The sequence below is a fragment of the Trichechus manatus genome, unplaced genomic scaffold (assembly GCF_000243295.1).
Source record: "Trichechus manatus latirostris isolate Lorelei unplaced genomic scaffold, TriManLat1.0 scaffold00016, whole genome shotgun sequence".
NCBI lineage: Eukaryota > Metazoa > Chordata > Mammalia > Sirenia > Trichechidae > Trichechus > Trichechus manatus.
The window spans coordinates 10,775,917-10,790,239 of record NW_004443952.1 but is presented as its reverse complement, the minus strand read 5'-3'; the positions used below and the strand labels follow the sequence as shown (position 1 = coordinate 10,790,239).

Below are 14,323 nucleotides of genomic sequence, written 5' to 3'. Positions count from 1 at the left end.
AAAATAGACTTTAAAGTAAAATCCACCACAAAGGATAAGGAAGGACACTATATAATGATTAAAGGGTCAATACACCATGAGGACATAACCATAATAAGTATTTACACACCCAAGGATAGGGCTCCAAAATACATTAAAAAGACTCTAACTGCACTGAAAAGAGAGATAGACAGCTCCACAATAATAGTAGGAGACCTCAACACAAAGGAGAATAAAGAACACCAAAGACACAAGGAAAATATTAGCCCAAGAGACAGAAAGGCCACATAAACCAGAGACTTCATCAGCCTGAGACCAGAAGGACTAGATTGTGCCCAGCTACAGACAATGCCCACCCTGACAGGGAACACAACAGAGAGTCCCTAACAAAGCAGGAGAAAAGTAGGGTGCAGAACTCAAATTCTAGTAAAAAGACCAGACTTAATGGTCTGACTGAGACTGGAGGGACACCAGAAGACATGGCCCCCGGACATGACCCACAACTAAACCCATTCCTGAAGCCAACTCTTCAGACAAAGATTAGACTGGACTATAAGACATAAAATGATATTTGCGAAGAGTGTGCTTCTTAGCTCAAGCGGATATATGAGACTAAACGGGCAGCTCCCGTCTGGAGGTGAGATTGGAAGAGGCTGCATAGGTCCAGCTCACTGTTATTACTCCCCATTGCTAACGCCTGCATTGTCTCATGATCTTGTTTTTCCCTCCCGTTCCAGTCTCTACAAATAGTTTAAGATTAACCAGTGTTCCTCCTTGGAGGGTGGAAAACAAGTGATAATGATGTAGGAATGAAAAACCGAACAAAGCACCCATCTTGAGACAAGAAAACCAGGATGTCGCCAGATAACCTCCAAGAATATCAGTAGAAGATTAACTCATCTGGGACGTGACCACCTCAAGGGGAAACTAACACAAACTTCTAAGGCCCATAATCCTATCCCTATAAAGCCTTCGGCCGATCTGTAGTAGGGAAGACGGATTTTTGGAGGAATCTATTCCCCTCTGTCTCCTATATATCAATATATAATAAAACTCTTGCTGCTCACCTCACCCGTCTCCGAATTGGCTATTGCAGCAGGCAGCTCCAATCCGCGTTACTGCGGTAACAAGATGAGACGGCAGAAAAGGACAGAAGCTAGTTGAATGGACACGAGAAATCCGAGGTGGAGAGGAGGAGTGTGCTGTCACAGTGTGGGGAAAGCAACTACGGTCACATAATAGTGTGCATATATGTTTGTATGAGAGACTAACTTGAATTGTATGCTTTCACTTAAAGCACAATTTAAAAAAAAAAAGGAAGCTGGAGAGCTAGAGAATTAATTCTGGGAAGTGGGTCCCTTGAGGTACCTGTTTCATTTACTTGTGATGAAAGTAGAATGTTAGAAAACATCTTTCTTCCCTCAAAATGTTCTTTACCAGTGAGAGTAAAAGAGACTGACAGAGCAGCGGTCCGCATCTCTCTCCGTGTGTGACAAGCCAAAGGAAGCCACGTGACCTCTCAGCAAGGCGATGCAGGCAGTTATCTCCACCATCTGCAGCCTCAACACCCCGCACCAAGCAACCTCCCAGTGTCTGCACTCCTCTCCTCAGTAAGCACCCACACAGCTTGCCGAGCAGTGAAAACTGCTTTTGTCTGTATGTAAAGTTATATGTGAGTCTGGATTCTCAAAACCCAGTGTGACATTAGGAGAGAGGAGAGGACCAGCTGGAGTGAGGAATGGGGTGCAGACGGCCAGTACTGTGCAGCACAACCAAGCACAATTACCAGAACCTGACAGCACTTGCCATTCAACACACACACACACACACACACACACACACACACACACACACACACACACACAAAGGCTGGAATTGCTTCACTTCCATTTCATGATGATGAACTAAAGCATTATTTTATTTTTTAAAACAGAGCTATACTGTGGAGTAGAATGCAAAGTTCTTGTGACTATTTAGGATAAAAGCTAGGATTTAAAAGGGTTCTTATACTCGAGACCAACCACTTCAGGCTATGCCTACAGGATGCCCCAAAGGTATGTGTTCAATCATCTTCGCCCCAACAGACAATGACATTTCACTTCCTAGAAAGTAATATGTGTTCATTTTAACTAATTTTTGCAATGCAGAAGAAATGCATATATTTTTAAAAGTAAATATATTACCTGTAGATAACGACTGTTAAGATTTTGGAAATTTTCTTCCAGTTTTGTTTTTTTTTTGAATACATATATTTTATGAAGTTGGAATTATATACAGTTTTATATATTGATGGTACACACACACACAGTTTTATATACTGATTTACCCCCCATTTGATATTTGGACAATTTACTATGTCATTAAATAGTCTGGTAAACATAATTCATGTCACTGAATTTTACACATAAAAATGGTTGAAATAGTAAATGTTTTGTTATATATATTTCACCATAATAAAAATTTGAAAAAAAAAATTTTTTATTGATAATACATTTCAATATGGATATGTTGTTATTTTATTAAACTCTTCTTGAGTTGTAACTCTGTGGTTGCTGCCTCTAGCTTTTATGTGGAGTGTCACCCATCAGAGTTATCCTTGTGGCCCTTCCTATGCCCCCATTTCTCACTCCTCCCCTTAAGAGGAGAGGCCTCCTCATATTTTCCCCCTCCCTTTCTCTTTGGCCATTGGCTGCCCAAAGGGAGCTGGTCTAAGTTTCACAGAGGTAGGCTCCAAGTGGGTGGCCTTCAGTTGCCCAGCACTGCCTGTGCCTGGGGAGGCAAGTCTGTCTAATTCGGAGATTCAGTATTAGAAAGCTGAGCACCTAAGCCACGTTCTTCGTTATGAGGAGATAAGGGAGATGTTTGATTCTCCATCTGCCCGCTCTCCTGCATTATAACTCAGCAGATTTAGAACTCAGAGGAGGTGAAGAAAGGTGTGATTTATTGGGCCCTTCCAAATCACAGCCATATTGTTTCTCACTTGTCCTATTTCAAGTAATGTTGAGATGAAAATCCCTCTACAGAGATCTTTGTGTGTATCTCAGATTATTTTCTAATAAGAAACTCCTTGATTTGTAATTATGCAGTTTAAGATTTATGTATACTTTCAAGGCTCTGGAAACATACTCATAATTTACAATATTGCTCTGGAAACATGCTACCAATTTTTTAAGTATATGGACTTGTTTTGAGAGTGAGCTACGGTAAGAGAAAAGAGCCTATTAACAGCAAGATTTTAAGATGCAAGAAAGAAGAGGAAAGGCTTGGTAGAAGGTCTACCTTGGCCAAGGGAAGGCCCTCTTACTTTGATTAAGTAAGATTAAATACAGATGCACAGGAGTTTATAGGTGGAAACAGTGAAACTTTGAGGGAGTTCATATCTGAGAAAAATAGAAATGTATGTATTTTAGCCACATACGGTATACATTCTAAACACTATCTTTGAAATTTAAAAAAAAACTTACATTTTGCATTAGTGAACAAGATAGTCTATAACCAGGTACCGTAGGATGGGCACTAAACATTTGAGACTATTAGAAGTGTTTCGGCAGGAATTAAGAAAATAGTGAGTTGAATTCATGTATCTCAAAATATATCTTATATAATCTAGCAGTAACTTTAACCACTGCAGCATCAGGGCTCCGTTAGCAGTAACTTACAGGTGGAAGAGTTTTCCAACTTTTTATTACTAAGCTTACTTAATAAATGATTTAATCATGTAATAAGTCTTCCTAAGAACTTTCCTTTAAAATATTTCTCTATATGAACCTTGTAGGAACTTAGTTTTTCCTTTCAAATTACATCTATTCACATGAAACAAGTTAGCTATCACTATTTCAACAACTATAATCATTAGAATCTATCCTCACGTTTATAGCTTTCACATTTCTGCTGCTATGAAAAATACATATGCTCTGAATTTGAAAAAATTTATTGCTTAACTCTTTACATAAATAAAGCATCAACTTCTTGAATGACCCCATGACAAGGACAGATAGCAAAAAAGATTAATACTTAAAAATTTTTATGACCATTGATAAAGCAATGCACCTACTAAATTTTTTTTCAGAGCCCTGGTAGCACAGTGGTTAAGAGCTCAGGCTGCTAACCAAAAGGTCAGCAGTTTGAATCCAGCAGGCGCTCCTTGGAAACCCTAGGGGGCAGTTAGACTTTGTCCTATAGGGTCACTATGAGTTGGAATCACCTCGACAGCACATACAACAACAACGTTTTTCAGATTTCATTTACAGACTGCCATCATTCATTTCCTGCGAAGCACTTTAACAACATTCACGAATACAACAATCTCACAGAGTTTTGTCCTATCTGAATTTGGCCTCCAAACCAGACCAGGTTACTATATGTAAGCAGACTCTGTGCCAGAAACCCATTCTTCATATAGCCTGGGGACATCTGGAGAACAGTCTGAAAATCTAGGAGAAAGGCAGCCACAGTACATAACGGGAAGTTCTTTTTTAATGTAGAGACCTCTTAACCTGACATCTTCCTCTAGAAAAGCCAAAGAAGAACCATGTTTTCCTAAGAAATACTAATTTGTATTTACCAAATTAACAATAATCCGTAAATTTTCTGTTGTAGTAGGCAAATTTAACTATCATTTCCCCCGTCACTCTCAGTTTAATCTGTTATGTGTGAGTGAATGCCATATTATTTAGTAGTTTCTGCCTTCTGGGAAATGAACATAAGAAGTTGCTGCTGCTAAAATTTAAATGGCTGCTCAGGAACTTTGATAGTTTTTACCAAAGGAAGTAGACTCTAACAAGGAATAAGGTATTTTTTAGTTAGGCAAGACCTGACTCTTCTATTTTGAGCTGGGCCAGGCCAGGAAGAAATGGTGAAATTGGGATTTTCAGTCGTTTCTCTGGTTAGACACATGGTGTCTCTGACACACTAGTATGGCAAAGGCTGCGTGATGCCCCCTCAACGTTCATCTTCTCCTTCCTCCTCAGCAATAGAGCTCCATGAAACTAAGGGTGGGCATGAGCTCAAGTTTTTCCCCAATGAAATCTACATAGAAGTATCATGTGACTCTCCACAAAGTCTCCTTAAAGGGAATGTGACTATCTTTGCCCATTTCTACCTCCTGAGGCCTGGAATGATCCCCTGATGGTAGGAACTCCAACAGCCATCTTAGATCATGAGGTGACCGGAAAGGGATGGTACAGAGAGCAGAACGAAAGGACTCTGGATTCGTGATGACATCATAAAGCTGCCATATTAGATTGTCAATTAAAGAATTAACTTATGTGAGAGAGAAATAAATGTTTATCATGTTTAATTTAGCCAGTGTTACATTTTTCTGTTACACGCAGCCAAACTTCCTCCTAACTAATTTACTGGGTTAAAAAAAAAGAAGCTCAGAAGACAAACTAGAAGGGGCAACACCATCATGGACCATGGAACAGCAATCCAGGACCACAACATGAAATTGCAACAGATGCCAGGACAGGGACTCTGATGACCTGAGAGAATGCACACCTAGAATTGTACGTATTTTAGTTTTTCAAGAGTAAGCCCCCCCAAAAAACAGATTTTTTTAAACATGCTTTCTCCTGATTTTAAAATATCTGCTCAAATTTAAAAAAATAGATTGAGGGCCATTTAAAATGCACCCGTGGGTTGAATATGGCCCAAATCCCTTATGTTCTCTCTGGGTTAGACTGTCTAGCTTTACAGCTTATGCAACGCTTTTACAGCCCTGAAAATGGAATGCTCTAGTTCTCCCTAGATTTTGATGTAACTCAACACACAGAGGTAATATCGTAAAAAGTAGGCAGGGACAGTGGGTGGTGGTGCGTGTGTTGGGGGAGATCAGATGACAAGTCAAAAGACTAGATTTGACTCGTTTTGGCATTTACTTAACTTTGTGATTAGTGTTTAGTTACCAAACCTTTCCTGCTAAAAATCAGTTGCCTCAGAGTGGATTCTGACTCACGGTGACCTCATGTGTGTCAGAGTAGAACTGCTCCATACGGTCTTCAGTGGCTGATTTTTTGGAGCATATCAGCAGGCTTTTCTTCCAAGGCACCTCTGGGTGGACATGAACCTCCAATATTTTCGTTAGCGACTGAGCGCATTTACTGTATGCACCACCCAGGTGTCTCTCACCTTTTCTATAAAACTGAAACAACAATCAGAATATGGAAGTCTCTTATAAATTACAAAGCACTTTACAAATTAAAGGTATAATCTACTCAAGAATGAATACATTTAATAACTCTACTTCATGACCATTGTCAAGAGAGATTCCCCTCCGAGTACACTGTATCACTAGGACATTTAGGGAGAGCTTTCTTACCCTTTGACAATGGCAGTGAAGTAAGACAGAACAGAATTTGTCCTCTCTCTAAGCATTCAGTCTTTTGTCAAGCACTCTCAAGATGCATTTCAACCAGACATAATGTCAGCAGCCAACAGCAATAGAGGTGTACATTCTTACTAGGGACCACAGTGTCTGTATGTTGAGATTAACAAAACTCATAAATAAAATATGTGCAAGTGCTAGATTAAGAAGAAAGTTGATAAAAACATTTGAGAATTATCTGCTCTCTCTTTTCAAATTAAGAATTTTAGTGCCACTTTTTGTCTGGGAAAGACACATGAGAGCTGGATCTATTTTATGCACTGAACATTGATTCATTAATTAATCATTCATTCATTCATTCCATTTATACTGCTAAAGTTCTGATGGGATTCCAAAAGAGATTCCTATAGAAGACTAAAGGCAATATGAGAATTGTTTAAAAGTTTAAGAAGTTAAACAGTTAAAAGTCAAGAAACGTAAAAAAACAGAATACTTCCTGAGTCTGCAACAAAAAAGAACTTAGTTTCTGCTACAGAGCAATTCTGGACATCAAAATAATGCTCTGAGCTTAGAACAAATGAACGCATCGCAGGTTTTGGAGTCGCGCCCCTCCCTTCCCCCCGCCATTCCTATAAGAAAGGCAAATTCAAACTTTCCTTATTGCTTCAGCACTTGCACCACCAGAAAGACCGCTGCCAAACCTACAAAGATTATATCAGTCTATTGTACAAAAGGAAAAGAAAATCGTCCTAATTTTATCCGCCAGGGTTTTAATCTAATACCATCTCACACATCTTCAGGTTTTATTAGAAAAAGTAAATGCCGATATTTTCTTCCAAAGAGGTTGAGAGAGATTACTCTGGAGGGAAATGCATGACTGTGCATCAGTGTAGACACGTAACTGATGATGCGTCTTTCCTTGAAGCTAGGAAGAGCTTCTGCCTATCTATTCCCACTCTTCTGACCATCTAAAGCTCATATTTTTGGTGAGACAGCACATTCCCCACCAGAGGATCATATTTCTGGAACTCCGGAACAATGAAGAAAGCAGAATTTGTTCTTTTCCAAAGGAAGCTTCATGCTATGTTTGTTTAACAGATACATATTTAGCAAAAGCAAAGTGGGAATGAGGGGCTATGATCTTTATTTCGAAAAAAAAATGCTTAGGAGACAGAGAGTCTTGCATTCGTAATGGGGTCAACACAAAATGTGCAGCTTAGGAAAGGTAATTGATAAATACATGATGGGAGAAAAACCCAGAAGAAAGATCACTGTGAGACAATCATTTACTGGAAAGGAAAAGCTGAAGAGCTTTCTGTTAATTCCGGAAAAAGTTTTTATGTAATTAAGTCCAAGGTGCTAAATCTTTTTCCCATGCTATCGATTATGTCTCTGAAAGGATCTGTACTAGCTACAGAATTTATTGCTTATTCTTTGCACTCTGTGATAAGTGCTAGGAGGTGGTGTGTGAAGAGAAAATGTCTACACTGCAAAACTGTCCATTCAAATAACAGATGCTAATAGTGAATATCTATACATATACTCTCACCAAGTTGTACAATTCCAGCTACCAAATAATCAAAAAAAGAAGCAATATGATTACTCTTTTTGTTTAGCCGATCACACATGCTGAAAGATAACAGCAAATTCATGTTGGTAAAGGAAATTCTACATCTCAGTATTTTATATAAGAGGAGTCAGCAGTCTGAATTGTGAGGCAGGGTTATGCACTTGCAGGATGTGTGTATCTATGTGGTTTTATGTATCTGCCAGCCTGGGTTTGGTCGCTGTGAGTCGGAATCCACTTGATGGCAATGGGTTTGGTCCTTTTTTGGTTTTATAGTTCTGTCAGCAATGGTCCCTAGGTGGCGCAAAAGGCTGGCAGTTCAAATCTACCCAGGGACGCTATGGGAAAAAGTCCTGGCAGTCTACTTCCATAAGATTACATGCATTGAAAACCACATGGAGCACAGTTCTACTCTGAAACTCATGGGGGTGCCATGAGTTGTAATCGACTTCCTGGCAATGGGTTTGGTTTTTGGTTTTATAGTTGTGTAGGTATTCAGTTTCAAATGAAAAAGATTTGAAATACTAATTTTTCCAGAGAAACTATTTAATAACCTCAAAATTTCCCTGTGATTTTCAATTCCACATAAATGCCAGATCACAATCAGTTGAAACATTACCATTCTATATACACATGGGAATGTGATGAACTATCTCATTTCCATGATGAAATGTATGTTTCATATCAAAACACAAACTACATAGCTACCATTTTCAAACCAATTTTGTGATGAAACATGCCTGCCTGATCTCTATGCAAAAATTCATATTCAAACACCCACTAATGTCATTTCTAAATCTTGGTCATCTTCTATTCATTTTCTTTAAATATCATATTTTAATTATGCCTATGAATTTCATCAGAGGTTTGGAAAAGTTAAAACAAAGACATGTAGGTTACCAGGTTAGACAGGGACTGAGTCCAGCTGACCTTCTCCTGCACCTTCTCATAGCCCAATCAAAATGAGGAAAGAAAAATAAAGTCAACGGGAAGTTCAGTTAACACAAACTTTTGATAAATCTCTGCTTGTTAGGTTATAAATGGATCCAGACTGAAGAAAGACACTGGGAACTTTGTTGGTAATTCTACTTTCCAGCACACAATGTAGTACTTGGAAGGGGAAAGCTGAAGACAGGAATAGGGCTCTAGGAGAGCAGTATGTACTGGACTCATTACCCAATTCACTGTTTCGGATCAACAGTATGCAGAGGCCCCAGGCAAGCCTGGCCAAATCAAACAATGGAGCTGGCATATGGTAAGACTTTCCCTGAGGCAGCAGAGTTGTTCTCTGATGGAATGGGCGGTAGCATCAGGAATAAGGACAGTCATAGGGATCTCAAGAGTACTTGGAATGAAGGCCAGGCCCAACAGAGAAATGGGTTTGCAAAACTGAACAGATGCAATTGCTTCAATAAACAGATAGGAACCTTAGTTATTTAATCTCTTAAAAGCAAAAGGCTTGACAACTTTATAAGCAGAGGAAAAAAGCACAAGTGAAAAGAAAAATAGATTAAGAAAATTGAAGATGCTCTCACCATAAACAAAATTAAAAGGCAAGTGAAGCACTAAGGAAAAAAAAAACTGCTGCATACTTCGAAGCTGAGGATTAAAATCATTAATATGTAAAGAGCATTTGCAAATCAATAAGAAAAGAATCACTCCAAATGAAAAATGAATAATAATTCTAAAATATTTGAATGACTACTCAAAAAAGAAGGCCTATGTATGGCCAATAAAATATGATAAAAATATTCAGCCTTATTAGTAATGAAATGCAATTTAAAATGGGACTCCATTTTCCAAATAACAAATTGGGAAGCAATGTTCAAATAATAACAGCCAGTGTTGGCCAAGCTGCATGGACCCAGGCACTGCACATGGGAGTGCAAGTTGGTACCAGTTTTCTGCAGACTAACCTGGCACATGTTCAAAGACCTTAAAAAATATGCATACTTTTTCATCTAACAATGCTACTTTCAAGAATTTTTATTAAGGAGATTATTAGAGATAAGGGCAAAGATTTAGCAACACCGTGTTGTTTAGAATAGCTTAAGTATTTACTAATAGTCGATTGCATGATGAAATAAATGCCCATTCTACAGTGGAACACTGAGTGATCATGACAAAATAATAAAGTAGAAATATATTTCTTATCATGGAAAGAAGACTGCAAAATACAGTGGAATAGAAAGTGAGACAACAAAAGAGAATGTATAATCCTCTTTTTGATAAACACTATTTATGCATGATATGTGTAAATGTACAAAAACACATCTATTACCTAAACAACTGAAAAAAGTCAAGTAAGGTATGCACCAAAATGTTACAATGCAGTTACAGGAAAAAAAATTTTCTTATTATTTTATTTTCTACAATAAACTTTATTACTGGTAAAATAAAATATATTTAAAAACAAACAAAAAGGATTTAAAGATACTTAGATAAGAATCCAGTCACAAAAGGCATATTTAAAAAAACCAATAGTATTTCTATACCTCAAAATAATTGTTTAGAATTTAACTTCAAAAGATGCCATTAGTGACAATAATATTGAACAGAATATATTTAAGTCTAAATTTGAAAAATATATGGAGGACTTAATTTCTAAAAATCTGCAACTTTACTGAAGGATATAAAAAGAACTCGTATAAACGGATACACTATAGTTTTGAGTTGGAAGACCTATTATTATAAAAATGTACATTAATCTCAAATTAATTCAATATTTTCTATATTGAAATAAAAATCTTGGCTGGTTTCATTTGGAATATGTGAAAAGAAAATTCATGTTAAACAATAAATGTATAAGAATTATCAAGAAAGAATAGGTAAGAGAAAACAGAGAGAATTTACACTACCAGATATTTGAATATATTGTAAAGTTACAATAGTTAAATCATTTTGGCAAAACAAAAATAATAGATAACAGAATGGAAAAGAAAGCCAGGAGTAAAGTAAATACCCATAACGAAAGGCACATACAATTAAATTGGAAAAGGATGGATGATTATTAAGCAAATGGTATTGGGGCATCTGGTTAACTATTTGTTAAAGAATAAAGTTAGACATCTTCATCACACCATACACCAAAATAAGTTCCAAACCAAACCAAACCTGTTGCCTTTGAATCTATTCCGACTCATAGCGACCCTGTAGGACAGAGTAGAACTGCCCCATAGGGTTTCCAAGGAGTGGCTGGTGGATTTGAACTACCAACCTTTCTGGTTAGCAGCCGTAGCTTTTAACCTAAAATAAGTTCCAGATGGCTTAAATTGTTAAATGGAAAACTATTTCTCTGACTTGGAAATGAGAAGGCCATTCTAAGGATATAAACAAATACAGAGTCTTCAGGAGAAAGTTTGAAAGATTTGTGTACATAAAAATTAAATTCATCTATCTATCAACACTTCAATAAACAGAAGTAAAAGACAGTGAACTGGAAAAACATCTGCAGCATATGCAAAAAACAGTTACCATACTTACTATGTAAAGAGCTTTTGCAAATCATTAAGAAAAAAAAATGCACCCTGATTGCAAAATAACAAATCATCAAAGGAAAACATACATGCCCAGTAGATACACTGGAAAATGTTCATCCTCAAAAAAATTTAAAAAATGAAAATCGTAAAAAAGATACTTGTATTCATCTATCACAGTTACTGGGTGGTGCAAACAGTTAACATGCTTGGCTGCTAACCGAAAGGTTGGAGGTTTGAGTCCATCCAGAGGTGCTTCAGAAGAAAGATCTGACAATCGACTTCTGAAAAATCAGCCACTGGAAACCCTATGAAGCACAGTTCTACTCTAACACACATGGGGTTGTCATGAGTTGGAGTTCACTCAATAGCAACTGGTATTCATCTATCAAATTGGCAAAGATAATTAAAAATAATAGTAAATAACACTGGTGAGCATGCGGCAAGCTTACTGCTCTGATACTCCGCTGGGGGAATGTAAATTTATTTAACCCTCTATAGGGTTGCTATGAATTGCAATCGACTGGACAGCAACAGGTTTGTTTATGCTTGTTTGTTTTTTTAAGAGAGAATTGGACAATATGTATCAAGAAGTTTACAAATGTTCATATCCTTTAATGCAGAAACTTTAATAGAAATTCTTCCTAGGAAGTTATCAATGGATTCCACACATATTTGTGCTCACTAACTTAGTTAATACAGAACCTAAGTACCCAACAATAGGTGATTGGTCAAATAAATTATTGTACTCGCACACAACGGAATACTACGCAGCTAATGTAGAACATTTTAATCACGATATAATAAATGAAAACGTAGACTACAAAACAGCAAGATACCAATCTGGTTAAAAGTATTCAGGGATATGCATACGGGACAAATGTTCAACAACATGTAAGCAGTGGCTTTTTAAGGGCGATGGGATTATAGAGTTGGGTTCCCCGCCCCCCATTTCTGTTTCATTCATTCCACAGTCGTTTATTGGCTTCCTATTGTGTTAGTTCGATATGTTCCAAATGGTCTTCTCCTGAATAGGTATTACTTTGCAATCAGAAAGAGTTAAATTTTCAAAAAGTCCATCATGTAAAACTGACTTCCCAATGCGAAAAAGTTTATTAAGAACTCAGAGGAAAAACAGGAAGGGCATGCTCCTTCTACTGCAGGCATAAAATAATGTAAAAAGGAATTAGGAAAATATTCAGGTCATACTTTAGAAACACTTCGTAAAACAAACTCACCTGTTCCAGCTTGGACACGGTTTGTTGCTACAAGTATGTATGTGGATAGCGTCTTAAGGACCCCTTCCTAATAGGTTCTTCAAAGCAGACCACTTACGGACTCTGACATTTAAGCGTTTAAAATCCATTATCCCATTGGACCCCCACAACAATAGGCGGGTAGGTATGACTCTGTTTTTGTAGATAGGGACGCTTGGCTTGGGGAGATTATGCCTTGCCCAAGGTTTAACCCCGAGCTAGAGAGGGGCAGGCAGTGGTGGGTGGAAAGGGCCTGAGGTGCGAGCCAGGGCCTGGGAGGGACGGGCGCCTTACCGCGGCTTGCTGGAAGGCGCCTTTGGTGTAGGTGCCGCCGCCGCGGTAGGTGATGGCGGGGATCTCGCGGCTGAGCAGCGCGCACTTGTGCTGATGCGCGCGGCGGGAGGAGATATAATCGACGCGCGGCACCACGTTGTTCTTGGACGAGAAGGTCACGATGGCCACGCGCGTGGCCGTGGGCACCACGGGGAAGTCGGACAGCAGCTTGCGGACGAACTTGAGCTCGCTGAGGAAGTTGGCTTGGCCCACGCTGGACGACTCGTCCACCAGGAAGACGAGCTCCAGGCGCTCACTGAGCTCCCGCAGCCGCCGGACGCGCCGCCGGAACGCCTGGCCCAGCCGCTCCACTTTGCTCTCCGTCGCGTCCTCGCCCGGCGCGGGCGGCGCGGGCAGCCGCCCTGGGCCCACGGGCGCGGCCTCGGGGAAGAGGCGGAAGCTGAAATTGCGCGACGGGGACATCTGCTGAAAGGTCGTCCAGCTTGAAACGAGCGCCAGACCCCAGCAACAAAAGGCCAGGCGCGGCCACATTGCGCTGGAGACGGAGCGGCCGCCTGGAGCTCAGGCAGCGGCCGGGGCAGAGAGGGATGGGCGTGCGCGGGGGCAGCGGCTACGAGCCTCAGAGCCCTTTCATCTGACACTGGGGACACAATCCAGACTCCTCCAGCAGCTCGGGACTTGGGAAAGAACGGCGCGCTCTCTCTACCCCTCTCGCTCTTGGCTTTTTTTCTTCTCTCTCTACTCTTCCTCCTCCTCTCTCTCCCTGAAGCCTATAAAATGTTTGAGGGAAAGGGGGCAGTCAAGAAAAATCTCCCGCTTCCCTCCGCTCCCTTTCTGCCTCCTCTCTCTTGTCTCTCCCTCTCGCCTCTCCTCTCTCCTTTCTCTATCTCTGCCTCTATCTCTCTCCTCCCCCTCTCATTCTCCGCTCGGGATCAAGCCAAAAGACTCGGAGATTCCATGAACACCAGAGCCCCGCGTCTGTCAGGCTGTCAACATTCCCGCAGCAAGCGCACCAGCGCCGAAGCCCTGATTGATCCCATATGTCTGGCAGGAGCTGCAGAGGAATTCACTGGAGATGAATTCAGATACCAAGAGTGCCACAGTAATTGGAAACATTTTGTAGAGGAAAACATACGCGGACTGGTCAGGGAGTTGAAAGCATCTTTTTAAAACTGCTTACTCACCTTTTGTATTTCTTTTTCCCCCTTCGATGCCCCAAAGCCCTCACCAAATAGACGTTTGACTTGACTGTTGCGGATTTCTGATCAGTGTGTGTGAGTGTGTGGGCGTGAGTTTGAGGACTCTTGATGACCCCCCTCAGACCACATCATATAGGGGTTTCATCTGCCCAAACATAGAGGTTACTTGTCATAGTGCCTCATTCATACATTTATTTATCATCCATTTGTTCATTCTTGCATTCATT

General features: G+C 39.8%; 1 protein-coding gene across 1 annotated transcript in view; it reads right to left on the bottom strand.

Moving 5' to 3' along the window:
• The window catches only part of SVEP1 (sushi, von Willebrand factor type A, EGF and pentraxin domain containing 1), a 216,669-nt gene extending 202,947 nt beyond the window's left edge, over positions 1–13,722 (bottom strand). The window contains exon 1 of the mRNA XM_004372179.2: positions 12,898–13,722. Within this exon, the coding sequence (XP_004372236.1) occupies positions 12,898–13,428 (531 nt within the window). The 5' untranslated portion in view covers positions 13,429–13,722. The remainder of the gene's footprint in view (positions 1–12,897) is intronic.
• Positions 13,723–14,323: the final 601 nt, after the last annotated feature.